Source organism: Mus musculus, chromosome 14, assembly GCF_000001635.26.
Source record: "Mus musculus strain C57BL/6J chromosome 14, GRCm38.p6 C57BL/6J".
Classification (NCBI taxonomy): domain Eukaryota; kingdom Metazoa; phylum Chordata; class Mammalia; order Rodentia; family Muridae; genus Mus; species Mus musculus.
This window is the reverse complement of record NC_000080.6, coordinates 59,572,331-59,592,942: the sequence shown is the minus strand read 5'-3', so window position 1 is coordinate 59,592,942 and position 20,612 is coordinate 59,572,331. Positions and strand designations below refer to the sequence as shown.

At 41.3% G+C, this 20,612-nt stretch overlaps 1 protein-coding gene across 16 annotated transcripts in view; it reads left to right on the top strand.

Annotated features, from left to right (window-relative positions):
* Cdadc1 (cytidine and dCMP deaminase domain containing 1) overlaps positions 1-20,612 on the top strand; it is a 38,600-nt gene that overhangs the window by 5,043 nt on the left and 12,945 nt on the right. For 7 of the 16 annotated variants that reach the window (XM_017316206.2, NM_001168538.1, NM_001168535.1 and 4 more), the window contains exons 3-8: positions 408-482; positions 2,978-3,155; positions 6,335-6,904; positions 11,569-11,618; positions 17,040-17,209; positions 19,107-19,296. In XM_017316206.2, coding sequence (XP_017171695.1) covers positions 408-482; positions 2,978-3,155; positions 6,335-6,904; positions 11,569-11,618; positions 17,040-17,209; positions 19,107-19,296 — 1,233 coding nt within the window. Of the gene's footprint in view, positions 1-407; positions 483-2,977; positions 3,156-6,334; positions 6,905-7,789; positions 8,142-11,568; positions 11,619-17,039; positions 17,210-19,106; positions 19,297-20,612 lie in introns of those variants that run through there. The other 9 variants (NR_153387.1, XM_030248040.1, XM_030248042.1 and 6 more) reach the window with 4 other exon arrangements.

Here is a 20,612-nt window from a genome sequence, read left to right as displayed (position 1 = left end):
TGATGGTGCATATCTATGCCTACCTGTAAAATTAACCCCCCTTTAACTATGAAACAGCATAGCTGCAGAGACAGGATCAAAGAAATCCCTTAGGACGCATCGTCCTGCCTGCCGTAATCCACATGCAATACCTTTGATACATAATTCTTTATCTTCTGGACTCTGCTTAATCCTTCACAACCTTTGAATTTTTACATTGCTTAATACTGTCCCATTTCTATGATCTCCACATTACAGTTTCAATCCTATAAAGGCCTGTTTGGAAGCTTAGGTGTAGTCTGAGCAAATAGTACCCAAGCAAAGTGAGACATCACTGCAGAGCTTTGCAAGGAGGCATCCAGCCTTAAATCCTGAAATGTGGAATTCATCATGTTAATCATCTTCCCTTTTAATCTGATTTTAATTAGAAAACTGAAGAGGAAAGCCGTGGTCCCTTAGGAGACAATGAAGAGTTGACCAGAGTGTCTACTGAAAAAAAACAGGTGAATTGTTGTGATTTAAAAAAAAAAAAAAAAAAAGATGTGCAAGTTTATGATAAGAAAGCAAAGAAAAGGGATAAAGTCCTGTGAAGACCTCCGTAATCAAGGGAGTTTCTTAGATTTCTCCATAAAGGCCTTGTGTACTGACAAGCCTATATGTCTTTCCTGTTTGAAAAATTCAAGTGGGAGTATTGTGTAATGTTTCTAACGTCTAATCCTGATTTCACACAGATGTGTTAAGCAATGCCCTGCGGAGTCTTTCACGTGTGTGTATCTTGGTTATTATGACTGGAGTGCAAGCCTGGTTACTCTTTACGTGGGTCACTTCTCAAGGGTTAAGGATTGAGTCAATTAGTATCTCCCTCTGGGACCAACAGCACTGTCTGTCTTGCTGTTCCTCTCCGAAGATCAGATTTCCAAATCTGTGGGTCCAAACAACCTTGTGGTCCCAGCTGCATCACCCCCTGTGGGCCTGGAGGGCGTGGCCACCACAGACGAGCTTCTTACTCTTCTGAGTCCTTTGTCCCTGATCCACGAATTTCTTGTCTGCTATTGTATATGAAACAGGGCAGTCAACCCGGAAGGCAAATCCTGACCTCTGTGATTCTGCCTGGGGTGTCCTTGTCACCTTTAGTTTCCAGAGAAGGTTGTTGATCATATATAGAGAATGACTTGCACGTGTATTTTGAAAAAGTTATTATTTTGATGTCTGTTTTTATAAGTTTCCTGATTAGTTCTGGGAGTGCGTCTCTTTCACTGCCTGGTGTGATTTTGACATAATTTTCCTGAGACTGCTTAGATGCTTTCAACACAAAGGGGAAAAAATTAGCGGATCACCTAGGTCAATATACTGACTAAAGCATGTACAAAAGGTGATCGTGGTCTACCATGGTTTAATGTAAAATCTGTGACTAGAATTATATGGAAACTTGCCGAGATGTGTGTGAAGTAAAACAAAACCAGGATGCAGACAAGTGGTTCCCAGAAAGTCAGTGTGTTGGGGCAGCAGTAAGTAGACAGCTCAGAGTACAACTTGGGCTTTTAAGTTTGAGGTGAAAAGCTCCTCTCGAACTAGATATTATGAAAAAACTCCATCTTAAACTTTATATTTTGTTCTTAGCTAGAAGCAAAATGAACAGGTTGTGGCTTTTTGTTTTTTGGGGTTTTTTGGGGGGTGGGGGGAGGTAGGGTGGGCTAAATTTTGGGTTTTCTAGACAAGGTTTCTCTTTGTATCTCTAGCTGTCCTGGAACACAAGGCTGGTCTCGAACTCAAGAGTTTTGCCTGCCTCTGCCTCCATGTGCTGGAATTAAAGGTATATGCCACCATGCTCAGCTAGCTTTATTTTGTTTTAAAAAGACTCAGAAAGGTAATAAACTTGGGCTGAAGATTGTTCTAATAAGAGGTTGATAACATGTCTTTTGTGTCTTGGGAACAATGTCACAGACATCCATTTGTTACTGGCTTCTTTCTTTCTTCTGACAGTGTAAAGCCCATGCCCTTCAGCTGAGTTGCAGCCACTCCAATGGCCATGTGGTTCAGTTTTAACAGCATTGGCTCTGGTGCCCAGATCCTTTGATAAGACAATTTTTTATAAAAGATTTATTTATTTATTATGTACAGTCTACAGTCCACATATATGCCTTCCTGCCAGAAGAGGGCACCAGACCCCGTTACAGATGGTTGTGAGCCATCATGTAGTTTCTGGAAATTGAACTCAGGACCTCTAGAAGAGCAGTCAGTGCTCTAAACCTCTGAGTCATCTCTCCAACTCTGATAAGACAATTTTTATTGGTTGCTTTCTAAAATGGACAGTTTGCAAACAAACTTGCTGGAAATAACATATACTTTGTATTCAAGGGATATACAGTTCTCAAATATTTTGCAATAAAGAGGGGAAGGTTTACACATTGCAAATTTGGAATCAAACTTATGATTGTGAGCCAGGTCTTTGCTAGCTGAGCTATATCTTTAGCCCAGGAGTTGCAAGTTAAGGCTAGCCTGGGCTGTATAATACAATTCTGACTTTAAAAGGTCTTATAATTTTAGAATTGAGATGATGTCTGCTTTAGTTTTGTCTTTATTATTTGAATTCTTCAGAGTCATGTGTAAAACCCAGAGGAATTTCATTATATTTCCTTTACCATTTTGAAGCTTAGAATTAAATAGACCCAGCCTGGATGGCATAAGAAGCAATTCAGCTGATTTGGCTTTTGGCCTATATTAGGTTAAATTGAGTTCATCTGTCACTAGAACAACATAATAATAGTTACACATGTAACTGATTAATTAAAAAAGCCTCTGTTTTGAAAGTTTTTCATGTAAAGTCAATATGAAGCTCTCAGAAATTCTTCATGTACCTAATTAGATACTATTTTTATGCAGACTGTGTTTAGGTAAGAACTAAGCATAGCTTTCATCTCATTAGAAAATAAAATATTACCCATAAAAAGATAGTAAGATGTTATAATTGATGATGTCATATTTTTGTCTTAATTAGGTGAAGAAAACTGGTCTTGTGGTGGTGAAAAACATGAAGATCATTGGTCTTCACTGCTCCAGTGAAGACTTACATACTGGGCAAATTGCTCTCATTAAGCATGGGTCCAGGCTGAAAAACTGTGATCTTTATTTTTCAAGAAAACCATGTTCTGCTTGTTTGAAAATGATAGTGAATGGTGAGTATGGACAAGGTGGTGTTGGGGACTCAGCTCCTTTATCTGAGCTTGGACAAGGGAGCGCATCCTTAAATACACACATAGTAGGGGTGGAAATGTGTGTTTGAGGACCATTTGACACTCAGGAAGAAGAGTCTGAAAACGTGGATTCTGGGCTCAGCTCTGCCCACTAATTTGCTAAACACCCCTTGGTAAATTACAGGCTGATAGCATTTGACAAAGGATCCCCAAATTTCAGTGGCTTATGACAGCCTATGAGCCCTACAGTGGTCAGACCTGGGCGCTGCCGCGCAGCAGGCAGTTTAGTCCAGTGGCTGGTTTGTGGATTAGGCATCACGCTTCCTCTGCTCTTGTTATCCTGGGGCCTCACTTGACCTCTGCATCCAGAGAAGGCAAATGTGCTTCTACAGATCCCTGCTTGGCAGAGATTGGTGGAGGTGGTGGTGGTAGAGTGCTTGCTCAGCCTGGGTGAGGCCCCGGTTTTCCCCAGCACCACAGAACAAAACAAAAGCCATGACCTAGAAGTCACATACATTCTTCTTTCTGTTTGTTTTCATCATGGGAGCTGTAGGTTCTGGCTGGGCAGCTGCTTTCCTGTCCTGGTTTCTTTTCTGTTGGTGTGATAGACAAACAGCAGGACCAAAAACAACTTGTGGAGGAAAGGGTTTATATGGCTTACAAGTCCAGATCAAAGTTGATCATAAAGAGAATTCAGGGCAGGGGTTCAATTCAGAGCTACTCACTGGCTTGCTCTCCATGGCGTGCTCTGCTTTCTTTTCTGTACAACCCAGGCCCAAGGGCTACACTGCCCACAATGGACTGGGCCCTTACACACCAATCATTATTCAAGAAAATGCTTCACAGACATACACAGACATCAGATGGAGGCAGTTCCTCAATTTCTTGAGATTCCCTTTTCCCAAATATGTCTAAGTTTATGTCAAGTTGACAAAAATGAGTCAGCACATTCCCAAAGGTTACTATAAACCTCGGAAGGGTACACAAAATTTTAATGTGTAGACACCTAACTGCTTCTGATTCTGTTTTATAAGTAGACAGATATGTAGATGATTCTATTATTTTTTAAAATGTGACCTACACACATGTACTTGGTAGGTCTAGAAAGAAGGCAACAAATACGCTTCTTGGGCTTTTGCCTCCAGGGTTGGTTGGTATCAGATGAGTGCCCCAGGCTGCAGGTGAAGCATGAGCTCAGCGTCAGTGACCCTGCAGGATGCTGCGTCGTGAAGGGTGCGGCACAAGCTCGGGCTTCATGGCTCTACTCATTACTGTTCCGTTTCTGTGGGACAGTACATGACCGAAAGCAACTTACGGGCACGTTTATTTTGACTTGTGGTTCCAGAGGATTAGAGTCTTGATGGTGAAGGAGGCATAGCATCAGACAGGCATGGTGGCAGCAAGCTGGGAGAGAACCTCTTGAAATGGTGTCACCAAACAGGCTAAAGGTTCAAATATGGAGTAGTGCTGGGTGGAGTGTGGTGATCTGTCAGGGCTTCTGTGGAAGCTGTGGAAGACTGACAGCCCCTTTTTTAGTGTTATGGAGCAGAACAGAAAACTCATCTGTCTCATTAGCCCTGGGCTGGGCACACCTCATCTTAGTGTTCTGCATGAGTCAGAGCTGCGTATAAAGTGATTGCTGCAAACCACAGTATGAGGGTTGCTTTGAGGACCATGTGAGTGACTGAGTTCACAGTGAACTAGCCTACCTTCCTCATGTGTCTCAGGTTTTCTGTTGCTGTTCAGTGGTTATGAGCAATTCCTGTTCTTGTAGGAAACCCAAAGTTGGTTCCCAGCATCCAGGTTCAATGGCTCACAACTACCTGTAACCCGATCTGACCTCAGAAGGCACTAGAACTCACATGCACAAACACATAAAATCAAATCCTTTTATTGAACATGAGTAAATAAAACCTTTTTAACTTTGATGAGATGAAATTACACCAGATACTAGCAGAAATTTTTCTGTTGTAAACTATAATAAGCATTTGGTGCTTACATAGCAATTTCAGTCAACATTATAAGAAAATTAAAATACTTTGTCATGTTTATTATCCAGTTATGTTTCTTTTACACATTGCCTGTTCATATGTTTTGTTTCCCTTAAGATCATTTTCATTCCTTTTTTTTTTCTTTTAAATCAATATGAACTCTTATTTAATGAGCCAACTGTGTCTCTGTGTAGTAAAGACTACCTACTTTCTGCTGTCACACTGAGTGGAAATGCCCTCAGGTTTGTTCTTTCCTCAGTACATAGGCTTTGCAGGGTTGGTGCTGCCTGCTCGCTCTCTCTCTCATCACTCCCTCTTCACCTAGGACTATTTTTCTTTTAAAAATTCTTTGTAGTCAACAAGAACAGATGATATAAAAATGCCAGCATGGAACTCATTGCTTAGTATGCTAATTTAAAACTAGTTAACAAAACCAAGACTAAAGTCACATTATTTATTCTCCTATTTTGGACATCTGGAGGTTTGGTTTTGTTTTGTTTTGTTTTTAGTGTTTTTAGTTCAGAAATGCTGCACTAAAACATGAACATTTTTCCCTCTTGAAAATATGGCTTTTGAGAAGAATTCTGAATCTGAGACAGGAACATTTTTGTGTCTAAATGAATTACTTATAATTATTTAGATACAAAACTCTAGGCCTTACTAGGTATTAGCTATAACATTTCCAGAAGCTCCCATGGCAACATGGACAGCCTTGGTGAGTAACACTCACGTTGAGCTTCCAGCCACACTTTGCAGAGCTGGGCTTCTACAGTGTCACTGGGCTTTGTTAGAGGTTGGTGAACGGTCTCCTGAAAAAGCCAGAGAGTGTTCAGGCTTTGAAGGCAGCACTGTGGTTGGTAGTCAATCCCACCATGCAAAGGTGCTCAGTGCATATGTAAATGAATGAGCATGTCTTTGAGTGACTACGAACACTGGAATTTCCATTTCTCATAATCTCATATGATATAGAATATTCCCAGATTTAACCTGTGAGCTGAAAATAAACTCGTCATGGACCCATTTTGGCCTGTGGGTATTTGTTTGGGACCCTCACATTGTGTAAGTAACAGTGTAGATGTCTGTTGTGGGGCCAGTGGGAGGCTAGATTTACATAGAAAACCTTTCTCTATTTGGCTTGCATCAGTGACCTTTTCTATTTTTATATTTTAGCTGGAGTTAACCGAATTTCTTACTGGCCTTCTGACCCAGAAATAAGTTTGCTCACTGAAGCTTCTAGTTCTGAAGATGCAAAGCTAGATGCCAAAGCCGCAGAAAGATTGAAGTCAAACAGCCGGGCCCATGTGTGTGTCTTACTCCAGCCGTTGGTGTGTTACATGGTGCAGTTTGTGGAGGAAACCTCTTACAAATGTGACTTTATTCAGAAAACTGCAAAAGCGTTGCCGGGTGCTGACACTGATTTTTATTCTGAATGTAAACAAGAAAGAATAAAAGAGTATGAAATGTTATTTTTGGTTTCAAATGAAGAAAGGCATAAGCAGATACTGATGACTATAGGTCTGGAGAGCCTGTGTGAAGACCCCTATTTTAGCAATCTAAGGCAAAACATGAAAGACCTGATTCTACTTTTGGCCACAGTAGCTTCTAGTGTGCCCAACTTGAAACACTTCGGATTCTACTGTAGCAGCCCAGAGCAGATTAATGAAATTCACAATCAGAGTTTGCCACAGGAAGTTGCAAGGCATTGCATGGTGCAGGCCAGGTTATTGGCATATCGAACTGGTGAGTTCAATGCTTAGTTCATAAATGGGGGCTGAATGTCTGGGTTACAAGTGACACTGAAGTAAAGTGGCTTCATATCTGTGCTAGAATTCCCTGACCCTTATACTAAAGTATTGCTGTTCCAACAATGTCAAGAAGTGAGCCAGACCCTGTGTTTTCTGTGTTCTTATATTCAGTTCTACATTTACAAACCAGGAGACTTAAGTCCTTTTTGCTTCTTGTGTGTATGATTCTGAGATTCAGTAAGTCCCAAAAGTAAAGATGACACAAAAAGAAAACTAAATATTTTTATTTATTCCACATTTTTCTACATATTGTTTTTTAAAAAATGTTTAATGTGTACTAGTGTTTTGTCTGCATGCATGTTTGTGCCCAGAAGGAGGTGTTGGATCCTATGTAACCGGAGTCCCGGACAGTTGTGAGCCATCATGTTGGTGCTGGAAATCACTCTGGTCTTCTGTAAAAGCAACAAGTGCTCTTAACTGCTGAGCCATCTCTTCAGCCCATGTATTCTATTTGTAATAAAGACAGAATTCTGGGAATTTAAAAATAACAAATTTAGAAGAAAAAAATCAAGGTAAAAACGTTACTATAGAGTCTTCTGGTTTATGTTTCTCTCAGCAAGTCAAACAGTCACTCTTACTCCTGTTTGTAAAGGAAAACATTCCTTAGTGACGTTCTTTATTGTAGTAAAGTGTAGCATCTCAGTATCATTCCCACTCTTACCTAATGTTTTCCGTGTAGAATTACCACCTTGAAGAATCTAACTATGAAGTAAGTAGGGAAAGTCCGGATAGGAGAAGTGGTGACGTAAATCTTATTTGGTACACATGCTATGTATAGTAGGGCTTTCTTTCTTTATTCACTTATTTATTTATTTGTTAGATAGAGTTCTATGCAGTCCGAGCTCCCTATGTAGCTGAGGATGACCTTGAACTTCTGACCCTCCTCCCTCCACCTCTTGAGTGTTGGAATTACAAGCATGCACCTCCTGGACCTGCTTTATGTTGTGCTGAAGATGAGAGGAACCTAGGGCCTCATGCAGGCTAGGCAAGCACTCCACCACCTGAGCTACAGCCCTTGCCCAGACACTTAATTATCCCAAGAAAGGAGGAGAAGAGAAGGAAATCAGAAAGACCTGTACAGATGGCAGTAGTCTTTAAAAGACCTCAGGTCAAGTAAATGGAATGGAGGATCTCAACCAACCATGTACAGACTCTCCATGGAAACCTTAAAGGTACAGATGTTCCAACTCACCTGGACCTGGTCAACTGGGTACAGCTAGGTCTTTAAAACTACAGGGTGTTCTGATGGTAATTGGGGTTGATGATGATCTAAAGTCTGATTTGTGTCATAGAGCTATGTACTCTACTATAAATTACATTTTGTATTATACATCTGTCCACTTGCTATTCAAGTTTATATATAAATCCATGCTGGTGTGCTTGATCTAAAAGATTTCAAGGAAAAAAATAGGGTCGTTTTGGTTTGGTTTTGCTTTTCTTTTCAGGGGAAGGTTCTGGAACTGAAGTCCTAGTTAAGATGCAACTTGACTGTCACTTGGCCATGTGAGCTCTTCTGGGGGAGAATCACTGGCACGCTTACATGTTCCCGGAGAACTAGAGTATTTATTAAATGAGGGAATCTTTTTATATCAAAATAAATGCTTCAGGGGCTGGGCAGGTGGCTCAGCAGGTAAAGTGCTCTGCCATGCACGTGTGAGGACCTGAGTTTGGGTCCCCAGCACACCTAAAAAGCAGAATGTAAGTGCTTACAACACCAGGGCTGCCACTGAAACAAGATCTCATTGGCCAGAGAGTCCAGCCACTCAATAAGCTCCAGTGAGAGACCTTGTCTCCAGAAGTAAGCACAACACCCAACATCAGCATGTGGCTTCTACACACACACACACACACACACACACACACACACACAGAGAGAGAGACAGAGACAGAGACAGAGACAGACAGAGAGAGAGAGAGACAGAGACAGACAGAGAGAGAGAGACATAGAGAGAGAGACAGAGAGAGAGAGAGACAGAGAGCACAAGCTTATAATTAGTAAAGTCCTTAGGACACGTATAAAGGAAGTTAGAATCTGGAGATGTTAAAAAGGTATGATAGTGCATATGTTGTTCAGGCAGGCACTCCCTGCTCTGGCTGGAACAGTGCTCTGTAGACATGATGCTGGAGTTAGAAGTGGCAGAAATAGCACCCTCAAAACTGTTCTGATTTGCTCTGCAAGCCAGAAGTAAGTGTGACAAAGCATTAGAAGGCAACTGTGGACAATGCAGGACCCTGGCCTCTTTCCTTTGATTGATCAAGCGTCTTCACCAGAGCTGGGAATCGGCCTTTTTATCAGGCACCCAGCAATGTTGATCTAGAACTGTAACAGAAGCTGGCATAAGTAGGGGCCAACTAGCTAACTCGGAGAGGAAAGGGCTTTGCCACCCCCTCGTCTTCCATGGTGAATAACAGGACTCTTGCCAGTTGTCCTCTTGACCCCTACAAGCACACAGCAACACACACGGCACACCTGCACGCGCATGCACACACACACACAAACAGAATTTTAAACCTTAAAGAAAAGATGTATGTGCCTGTAGGCATGAACTATGGACTAAAGAGGTCTGACCTCAGGCACCAGCCAGCCTCGGGAGTCTGTTAGTAGTTGTAGATTGGTCTTTCCTTCAAAGCTGTGAGGAAAAACAAAACAAAACAGACTAAAAGGAGCAGTTTCCTAAAAATTACAGATAAGCTACACACCTTTAATCCTGACACTCAGGGAAGCTGAGGCAAGAAGACTAAAAGTTCAAGGCCAGCCTGGGTTATCCATCAAGATACTGCCTCAAAAAACAAACAAGCAAATAAGAACAAGTGAAAATCAAGAAACCCTTCTTGAAAAAAGTAGTGACTGTTCCCTTACAGCTAGCCTTTGCCAAGCCCAGAAGTGCTACCTATGGGAAAATGCTGTTTCCTTCTTGACAAGGTCCAGTCTCTGTCCCCTGACTAAGAAATGATAGCTCCCAAGACCAAAATCCTAATATAAGAAAGATATTGTTGCAGGAGATGTGGCTTTTCATATGGAGAGGTTTTTTTTTTTTTAATTTATGTATTAAGTACTGCTTTGCTTAGGTTTTTATTTTGAAGGTAATAATAATGCGGCTATAATTTCTACCACTATCTTAGGAATGAGCACAAAACATTAGTTCATATTAATTTCTGGCATTAAATTACAAAGGTCTGGAAAGGAAGGAAAGTTTGTTGATGCCAGATCTCTCCCCTGACACCATAGAAGCCATCACCGCATACTCTTCAGTGTCATCCCCCTCCTTCGCGCACAGCTTCCTCCTCCCTGCCACGCTTCGTTCAGCTGCTGGATGCTTATGGGCCAGACTGTCTCCCTCCCTCCTTCACAGTCTGCCTTCACTATGGACACAGATAGCACTCAAAATGTGGGAAGCTTTTTAGGGAATTCTTAATGTTAGAGAGAGGTGGAGAAAAGGTTGGGTTAAAAGAACTAAATTTTAGTTAATTTCATATCTAGAAATGAAAATTTTAACTATTGATAAAATTGGTAAAAAAATGAGATCCTGTGTAAAAATGCTTAACAGTAAAAAATATATATTGGACTATAATTTTGAAAACCCCAATGTGCTTGAATTGGAAATACAAAATTTTATTGCATAAGTATTTTTTAAGTTAGGGCATCTTAGATTTTTCAAACAACAATGGCAGGACTTTTGTCTGAATTGTGTATAATGGAAAAGTAGATGTTTAAATGCACTTCCATGGGAGAGCTTAGCTTGAAGGAAACTAGAGGGGAAGACAGTTGTATTCAACCCTTAGCAATATGAATGGCCCTGGGTAAAGGTACAGACAATACTGATTTTTTTCTGTAAATTTCCCTACTTTTTCCCTTGCTGTGATTTTGATAAATACTGTGGTTTTATAATTCATTCAAATTTGTCTTAGAAATTTAAAACTTACTCTATTGTAGAAGAAAAAAGACCTTAAATAAATTTCTACTTGAACTTTTTTTTTAACAAAAATATTTCCATTAAGTCAATTTTCCATGAATAGAAATAAGAAAATAGAATAAGAATAGAATAAAAAAATAAGTTAGAACAAGGCAAACTTGGTTTTTTGGATTGGTTATTTCACTAAACCCATTCTTTTAGAAATGTTGTATTTCTTCAGCCTCATCATCTGTTAGAAGTGGTCACTTAGATCCTGTCCCATTAGGGGAGAGTCAGTGAGGCTGACCTGTCCCAGTTATAGCTTGAGTGTACCACTGCCATTCAGAGGTATCACAGAGACCCTGCATGTGTGGGGTGGTCAGTGGCCCTGTCCCCGTGTGTGTGGGGTGGTCAGTGGCCCTGTCCCCGTGTGTGTGGGGTGGTCGGTGGCCCTGTCCCCGTGTGTGTGGGGTGGTCGGTGGCCCTGTCCCCATGTGTGTGGGGTGGCCCTGTCTGGTTATTTGGTACCTCATTCCTGAGTCCCACACCCCAAAAGATTTATCTTGAGGGTTTGTGTAGTTAGGGCAAGGACTCGTTGCTACATGCATCATGTATGTTGCAATAAATGGGTTCTTATGATTTGAAAAGAATAGATCTTCGTACTGACAGCATTGATTTTTACTGAGATAAACATCCTGTCTTTCAGAGGATCATAAAACAGGAGTTGGAGCTGTCATTTGGGCAGAAGCGAAATCTGTAAGTATGAAAATAATTGTTTAAGTATTTAACCTGAATTTTGTTTAGTTAGTCTTCGAGGTGCTGCGTTTTGATATTTGAGACAGGATTGGCCTCAAACTCCTGAGCTCAGTTCATCACTCCCTCCATCTTCTGAGTGGTAGCAACTACAGCCCTTGTTGTTTAACCTGATGGCACATGAGCCTGTATTGACTGGTTGAGATTAATGCTTTTATATTGATGAATTTTATTGAGTTGTAGAAACATCTGTCCCTCCCTCAACAAAAAATTTTTTGGGGGTATACATTCTTTTTTTTGGTGGGGGAAGGGGTTTCGAGACAGGGTTTCTCTGTGTAGCCCTGGCTGTCCTGGAACTCACTCTGTAGACCAGGCTTGCCTGGAACTCAGAAATCCTCCTGCCTCTGACTCCCAAGTGCTGGGATTAAAGGTGTGTGCCACCACTGCCTGGCCCATTTTATTTTAATTAGATATTTTCTTCATTTACATTTCAAATGCTATCCCCTTTCCTACTTTCCTCTCTGAAAATCGCCTATGCCCTCCCTTCTCCCCCCCTCCCCCTGCTCCCCAGCCCACCCACTCCCACTTCCTGGTCCTGGCATTCCCCTATACTGGGGCATATAATCTTTGCAAAACCAACAAGGGCCTCTCCTCCCATTGATGGCTGAGTAGGCCATCCTCTGCTACATATGCAGCTAGAGACACGAGCTCTGGGAGTACTGGTTACTTCATATTGTTGTTTCTCCTATAGGGCTGCAGACCCCTTCAGTTCCCTGGGTACCTTCTCTACCTTCTTCATTGAGGGCCCTGTGTTCCATCCAATAGATGAGTGTGAACATCCACTTCTGTATTTGCCAGGCACTGGCATAGCTTCACAGGAGACAGCTATATCAAGGTCCTGTCAGCAAAATCTTGTTGGCATATGCAATAGTGTCTGAGTTTGGTGGTTGTTTATGGGGTGGATCCCCGGGTGTGGCAGTCTCTGGATGGTCCTTCCTTCCATCTCAGTTCTGAACTTTGTCTCTGTAACTCCTTCCATGGGTATTTTGTTCCCCATTCTAAGAAGGAATGAAGTATCCACACTTTGATCTTCCTTCTTCTTGAGTTTCATGTGTTTTGCAAATTGTACCTTGGGTATTCTAAGTTTCTGGGCTAATACCCACTTATCAGTGAGTGCATATCATGTGTGTTCTTTTGTGATTGGGCTACCTCACTTAGGATGATATCCTCCAGATCCATCCATTTGCCTAGGAATTTCATAAATTCATTGTTTTTAATAGCTAAGTAGTATTCCATTGTATAAATGTACCACATTTTCTGTATCCATTCCTCTGTTGAGGGACATCTGGGCTCTTTCTAGCTTCTGCCTATTATAAATAAGGCTACTGTGAACATAGTGGAGTATGTGTCCTTATTACAAATTGGAACATCTTCTGGATATATGTCCAGGAGAGGTATTGCTGGATCTTCTGGTAGTACTATGTCCAATTTTCTGAGGAACTGCCAGACTGATTTCCAGAGTGGTTGTACCAGCTTGCAATCCCACCAGCAATGGAGGAGTGTCCCTCTTTCTCCACATCCTCACCAGCATCTGCTGTCACCTGAATTTTTGATCTTAGCCATTCTGACTGGTGTGAGGTGGAATCTCAGGGTTGTTTTGATTTTCATTTCCCTGATGATTAAGGATGTTGAACATTTTTTTCAGGTGCTTCTCAGCCAACTGAGGTATTCCTCAGTTGAGAATTCTTTGTTTAGCTCTGTCCCCCATTTTTTAAATAGGGTTATTTGGTTTTCTGGATTCCAACTTTTTGAGATCTTTATATATATTGGATATTAGTTCCCTATTGGATTTAGGATTGGTAAAGATCTTTTCCCAATCTGTTGGTAGCTTTTTTGTCTTATTGACAGTGTCCTTTGCCTTACAGAAGCTTTGCAATTTTATGAGGTCCCATTTGTGGATCCTTTTTTTTTTTTAAAATAAAAAGATTTATTTTATGTATATGAGTACACTGTTGATGTCTTCGGACACATCAGAAGAGGGCATCAGATCTCATTACAGATGGTTGTGAGTTATGTGGTTGCTGGGAATTGAACTCAGGACCTCTGGAAGAGCAGACGGTGCTCTTAACCACTGAGCCAACTCTCCAGCCCTCGTTTGTGGATTCTTGATCTTACAGCACAAGCCATTGCTGTTCTGTTCAGGAATTTTTTTCCCCTGTGCCCATATCTTCAAGGCTCTTCCCCACTTTCTCCTCTATAAGTTTCAGTGTCTCTGGTTTTTTGTGGAATTCCTTGATCCACTTAGACTTGACCTTAGTACAAGGAGATAAGAATGGATCAATTCTCATTCTTCTACATGATAACCGCTAGTTGAGCCAGCACCATTTGTTGAAAATGCTGTCTTTTTGTCCACTGGATGGTTTTAGCTCCTTTGTCAAAGATCAAGTGACCATAGGTGTGTGGGTTCATTTCTGGGTCTTCAATTCTATTCCACTGGTGTTCCATTGATCTACCTGTCTGTTGCTGTACCAGTACTATGCAGGTTTTTTGTTTGTTTGTTTGTTTAATCACAATTGCTTTGTAGTACAGCTTGAGGTCAGGGATGGTGATTCCATCAGAGGTTCTTTTATTGTTGAGAATAGTTTTTGCTATCCTAGGTTTTTTAGTTATTCCAGATGAATTTGCAAATTGCCCTTTCTAACTTAGTGAAGAATTGAGTTGGAATTTTGATGGGGATTGCATTGAATCTGTAGATTGCTTTCGGCAAGATAGCCATTTTTACTATATTAATCCTGCCATTCCATGAGCATTGGAGATCTTTCCATCTTCTGAGATCTCTTTGATTTCTTTCTTCAGAGACTTGAAGTTCTTATCATACAGATCTTTCACTTCCTTAGGTAGAGTCACAGAAGGTATTTTATATTATTTGTGACTATTGTGAAGGGTGATGTTTCCCTCATTTCTTTCTCAGCCTATTTATCCTTTGTGTAGAGAAAGGCCACTGATTTGTTTGAGTTAATTTTAGACCCATCTACTGCACTGAAGTTGGTTTTCAGGCTTAGGAGTTCTCTGGTGGCATTTTAAGGTCACATATATACTACCATATCATCTACACATAGTGATATTTTGACTTCTTCCTTTCCAATTTGTATCCCCTTGATCTCCTTTTGTTGTCTAATTCCTCTGGCTAGGACTTCAAGTACTATATTGAATAGGTAGGGAGAAAGTGGGCAGCCTTGTCTAGTCCCTGATTTTAGTGGGATTGCTTCAAGTTTCTCTCCATTTAGTTTGATGTTGGCTACTGGTTTCCTGTGTATTGCTTTTATTATGTTTAGGCCTTGAATTCCTGATCTTTCCAACACTTTTATCATGAAGGGGTGTTGGATTTTGTCAAATGCTTTCTCAGCATCTAACGAGATGATCATGTGGTTTTTTTGTCTTTGAGTTTGTTTATATACTGGATTATGTTGATGGATTTCTGTATATTAAACCATCCCTGCATCCCTGGGATGAAGCCTACTTGATCATGATGGATAATCATTTTGATGTGTTCTTGGATTCGGTTTGCGAGTATTTTATTGAGTATTTTTGCATTGATGTCCATAAGGGAAATTGGTCTGAAGTTCTCTTTCTTTGTTGAGTCTTTGTGTGGTTTAGCCGAGTAATTGTGGCTTTATAGAATGAATTGGGTAGAGTACCTTCTGTTTCTATTTTGTGGAATAGTTTCCCTCAACAAATTTTAAGATTTGTCTAGTTAGCAAGCCTTTATTGGACACTTGTGAGTTGTTTGGACACTGCCACAATGAGCACTGAGCAGTTTAAATTTTTTAATTACATTTTTTGAGAGAGAGAGAGAGGAAGAAAGAACGGAAGGAAGAAAGGAAGGAAGGAAAAGAAAGAAAGAGAGAGAGAGAGGGAAGGAGGGAGGGAGGGAGGGAGGGAGGGAGAGAGAGAGAGAGAGAGAGAGAGAGAGGTTTAATTCAGTTTAAGTTTCAGGTCATATTCTGTCACTGATGGAAATCAGGGCAGGAACCCTGGGGGTGCTGCAGTACAAACCATGAAGGAATGGCACCTTCTTGTTCATCTAGTTATCTAACCTGACCCATTATCACCGGCCTATGGATACACTGTCCACTGTGGGCCTCAGCTTTCTCCATCAATTAGCAGTCAAGGAAATGTCCCACAGACATGCGCACAGAGCAGTTTGATAGAGGCAGCTCTTCAGTTGAGGTTCTCATGCCAGGTGGCTCTCTAGTTGTGCAAGTCGACTGTGCCGTCCAAGCAGCACACCGGGCTCCCTTTAACAGCACTGAGCTCTATAATGCTTTGTGCTCACCTCACCTAAAGGCTGATTTGTGTCGTAGAGTTATATACTCTACTATAAGTTACAGTTTGTATTATACATGTGTCCACTTACTATTCAGGTTTATATATAAGTCCATCTGCCCTGTGAGGTTGAGGTTGTTTAAGTGGATACTCAACCAGCCTTTCAGCATAGCACTGAGATGTGCACTGCTCTGTGGAGAATCATAGCCATTTACCTCTCGTATAGAAAGGCTGTGTGGGGAAGATGTGCAGAAAGAGCTGTGCAAGCTTCAATGCAGCTATGTTCCTGACTAACTCTGTGACCTTGAACGGTTTCTCTTTCTTGACCTTGGTTTTCTTGAGTGAAATAGGGACGATGATATTTTCCGGGTGGTTTCAGGTTAAGCAAATGAGGCAGTGCTGGCATTATGGTTCAGTTGTAGAGTGCTGGTTTTGCATTTTTGAGGCCCCAAGTTTGCTCTCTAGTGAGTACTTGCATGCATATGCATGCACATACAAAAACTTTTTTAAAAAAGTGAGCTGGCTGTGATGTTTGACATTTGGCAAGTAGCCGAGAAGCAGTTATTGATGTGATATTTTACAGCTTTTGTTGACTCAGATAATCCTGGTTCTTATTAAGTTTTGTTGTTGCTACCACTTGTATACTTAGTGAGATCTGTAGCATATTATAAATAATTATATAGACACTTGCTTGGAGAGAACTGCGTGGATCAAGTAAAAAGGTTTATAACTTAAAGACAATGATGTTAACTGCTAACATCAAAGGCAACCTTGAGGTCCTCTCTGAGGAAGGTGGCCATAAAGTGATCAGATGCTCTGTTTGTGTTTTAACTTTTAAGTTTCATTTATTTCCTTGTGCTAGGGGATGTATGTGTGTCAGGATGCACACCATGTTCTTCCTCTGCTGTGCTGATTCCCGGGGTCAGACGCAGCCCGCCAGGCTTGGTGGCGCGTGCCTTTAAAAGCACAGCCATTTCTCCAGTTCAGACCTTGTATTTCTCTATGGGTCCATTTGTTACAGAAATGGAGGGAGGGAGCCTTCTTTACATGAGGTATGAGGGAATGCTGAGACTCACTGTGCTTCTGCTGGCCCCACAGAGAAGCTGCGATGGGACTGGAGCCATGTACTTCATAGGGTGCGGGTACAATGCCTTTCCCGTGGGCTCTGAGTATGCCGACTTCCCGCACATGGATGACAAGCATAAGGACAGAGAAATACGGAAGTTCAGATACATCATACATGCGGAGCAGAACGCTTTGACATTTAGGTAAGAGCTGTTTTTAGCCTCTGTCCTTTAAAAGACAACAGAGGATGGTTGAGCCTAGTTCTCTGTTGTTATCTGTTTTCCTTTAAAAGCCCTAAGAGATACTTTCAGAAATAGCATCTTGATAAAGCATGGTCCTGCTCCTGGACTGGAGCCTATGTATGGGCACAGAGTCCCCAGCTCTTTCCATTTCTTCAGAAATTCTTTCCTTTTACTCTCTCCAGTATGAATCTATTTGATGCTTGTCCTTAGGGACTTGCCCAGCTATTTCTATTTTTGGATGTTAGTATCCCCTTTGTTTTCTAAATTTAGAGAACATCTGTTCTGTTTAGGAAACACTCCCTTGGCTAGGGTTACTATTGCTGTGACGAAGCATCATGACCAGAATCAAGTTGAAGAGGAAAGGGTTATTTGACCTATATTTCTACAGTGCAGTCCATCACTGAAAGAAGTCAGGACAAAAACTCAATCAGGGCAACAACTTAGAGGCAGGAGTTGATGCAGAGGCCATACAGGAGTGCTGTTGACTGGCTTGTTCTCCATGGCTTGCTCATCCTGTTTAAAGAACCCAGAACCACAGTTCAGGGATGGTACCACCCACAAGTGGGCCCTCCCCCATCAATCACTAATTAAGACAATGTCTTATAGGCTTGCCTACAGCCTGAACTTATAGAGACATGTCCTCAAACGAGGTTCTTCCTCTCCAGTGACTCTAGTTTGTGTCAAGTTGACGTAAAGCTAGCTAGCACAAGTACAGATGTTTTTATGAACTTGAGAGGACCAGACAAGATGTCTGCTTGAGACAGTGTCTTCTGTATTTATCAGGGAAGCTGCACCCAGGAAGTATCAACTATATTGCTTCCTAAATGAGACCTGAGCAGTTATACTGCCAACTGTTGTGTCAGTGTGGATGGGGAAATTCTCCTATGGCTTTACCCCTAGAAGAGCAAAAGACAGTGAATAGCTACGAAGAGAAGGAAAATCAGTCTTCTCTAGGGATGGGGTCCTGATGGGGCAGCCAACCCTAAGAGCTCAGCCTCAACCTTATGTGAGCAGCTCTGAATGGTCTCAGCTGGTTGTGTTTATGAAGATATGTGCACACACTCGCACACGCACACACACGATTAAAATGAAAGAATAAGAGATGGTGACTTTAGGAGTAGGAGGGAGATGGGAGGGATTGGAGAGAGAAGTGGGGAGGAGACTGAGTAACTACCGAACTCCTGTATGAGATTCTCTAAAGAAAGGTGTAAAGTGCTCTGTCAGAGATTGCCATCCCTGCAGCCACACCAGAGCCTCTTTAGTCCAGGCTACCACAGCATGCACCAAGAATGTTATCTGCTCTGTCTCCTTTATCTTCAGTAAGGTGTTCTGCACAAGGGTTTGAATATGTCATATCCAAATTTTAAAGTTTTGATTGGGGAAGGTTAGGGGAACCGTAGCTCAAAACTGGGTGTTACTATATATTCATTAAGGAGCATCTAACAATGTATGTCCAAGCTAAAGCTCAGTCTTTTGACTGCTGTGGTGACTTAAGGACTAATCACACAGTTATTTGGCTTTTGGGAACTGAACTCCATTGTCCGGAGTCATATGAAGTACATATGCGGCAAGGACCGCCATGCGTTACACTTCTTCCTCCCCCACGCCCTGCTCTCAGATACTGTCTAGTACCATGTTAAACATTCCAAGGCTTACTCACAGTCAGTGACTGTCAGTTAGGATTGCCAGATTTTCACATACTTTGAACATCGCTAATTTAGCAAGAATATTACTTGATTATTATTTGTAATACTGCAAATTTGTTTTACAAAACCTCAACTTTAAAGTTTAAGAATTTTTCTAAAAACATACTTGGTCTTTCATAACAGCGTTTGTAATATTTTATACCTTTTTATAGATGTCAAGATATAAAACCAGAAGAACGCAGCATGATTTTTGTGACAAAATGCCCCTGTGATGAATGTGTGCCTTTAATTAAAGGTGCAGGCATAAAGCAGATCTATGCTGGTGACGTAGATGTTGGAAAGAAGAAAGCAGACATCTCGTACATGAAGTTTGGGGAGCTTGAGGGTGTTCGCAAATTCACAGTAAGTACATGTACTTTTCCCAACGTGTACTTCCTGTTTGCCAAACCTGCCGGACATTGTGAAGTAGTGACTTCACTCTTAGGACTGTGAGTGAGCCATTATCAGTATTATTTACTGAAGTATACATTTCAGCAAAGGATCCCTGCCCTGCCCTGCCCTGCACCTTACAGAGTTGTGCATCGGCCTTTGCTGTCTCGATCCCCTCCCATGGCTCACCGTCTCTCCGGCCTTGGAGTGTTGGGCAGAGGTGCAGTTGTAGTAGTCACACCTCACAAACACACTTTCTCAGGAGGGAGATCAGAAAAAAGATCAGCTCATACTTATGATTTTTTTAAAAGGGATAGATAGAGGTGGTTCATGGAAAACTCAGAATTTTTAACATACTTCTTTCTGCTTAGGCTTTTAAAAAGTATTTTACTTTGGAATATTCTCGAGCATGCAGAAAAGTTATAAGAATTCTACAAATTTTTTCCCAGAGATTGTTAGCATGGTATGAAATTACTCTCTGTTTCTACAATGCCGTGACCCAGCGAGAGCCACAGGATCAAGAACTAAAGTGAGATTCTGCTGCAGTGAGTCCACGGCTCCCACCAGGGCTCCTGCTTAGCCCAGTCATGCTCTGTGGAAAGCCACCTTGTCAGAGTCACAGGCTCCCTTTTGTGTCACCCAGGGGCCTAAACCTGGCACCTAATGCCCCATCAGTAGACTAGAATGTGCAGTGAGTAGGATCGTTTATAAAGAGCTGTTTGAAATGTCAGCCTTGGGCTCCTGCTTATACAGTTTGAGCATCAGGAATCAAAGCACACATGTACTGCATACACATGGATATGTTGTTATTAAAGCAGAATGTGCTCTCTGTAGAAGACTAGGAACACTCCAAGCTGCATTATTCTGTAACTTATATAGAACATGACCAACATGTTACTGTATTTTCTGTGTTGTTAAAAGTTCCAAAAGTTGCTTTTAATAATCAAACACGTTCCAACCTGAACACCTAGCTTATATAATTATTTCCTTTGTTATATAACTATATTATTTCCATTTTTGTAGTTGTAAAAAGTCTTTCTATAAATATTTTGAGATGAAAGTTTAAAGTTACTAATTTTTACAGTTTTTCCCAAAGTAATAGATTTTGGTGGTTTGGTATATTTCAAACGTCCCTGTTTTGATAATTTCTTATGTAACTAACTCCCCACCTACTCTTTATAAATCCCTCCCCCCTTCCCCTCTCTCTGTGTGTTATACATGTGCGTACATGCATAAGCTCACCAATGAATCTCCAAATCCAGGTCGGAGGGTGATGTCAGTACTCTGTA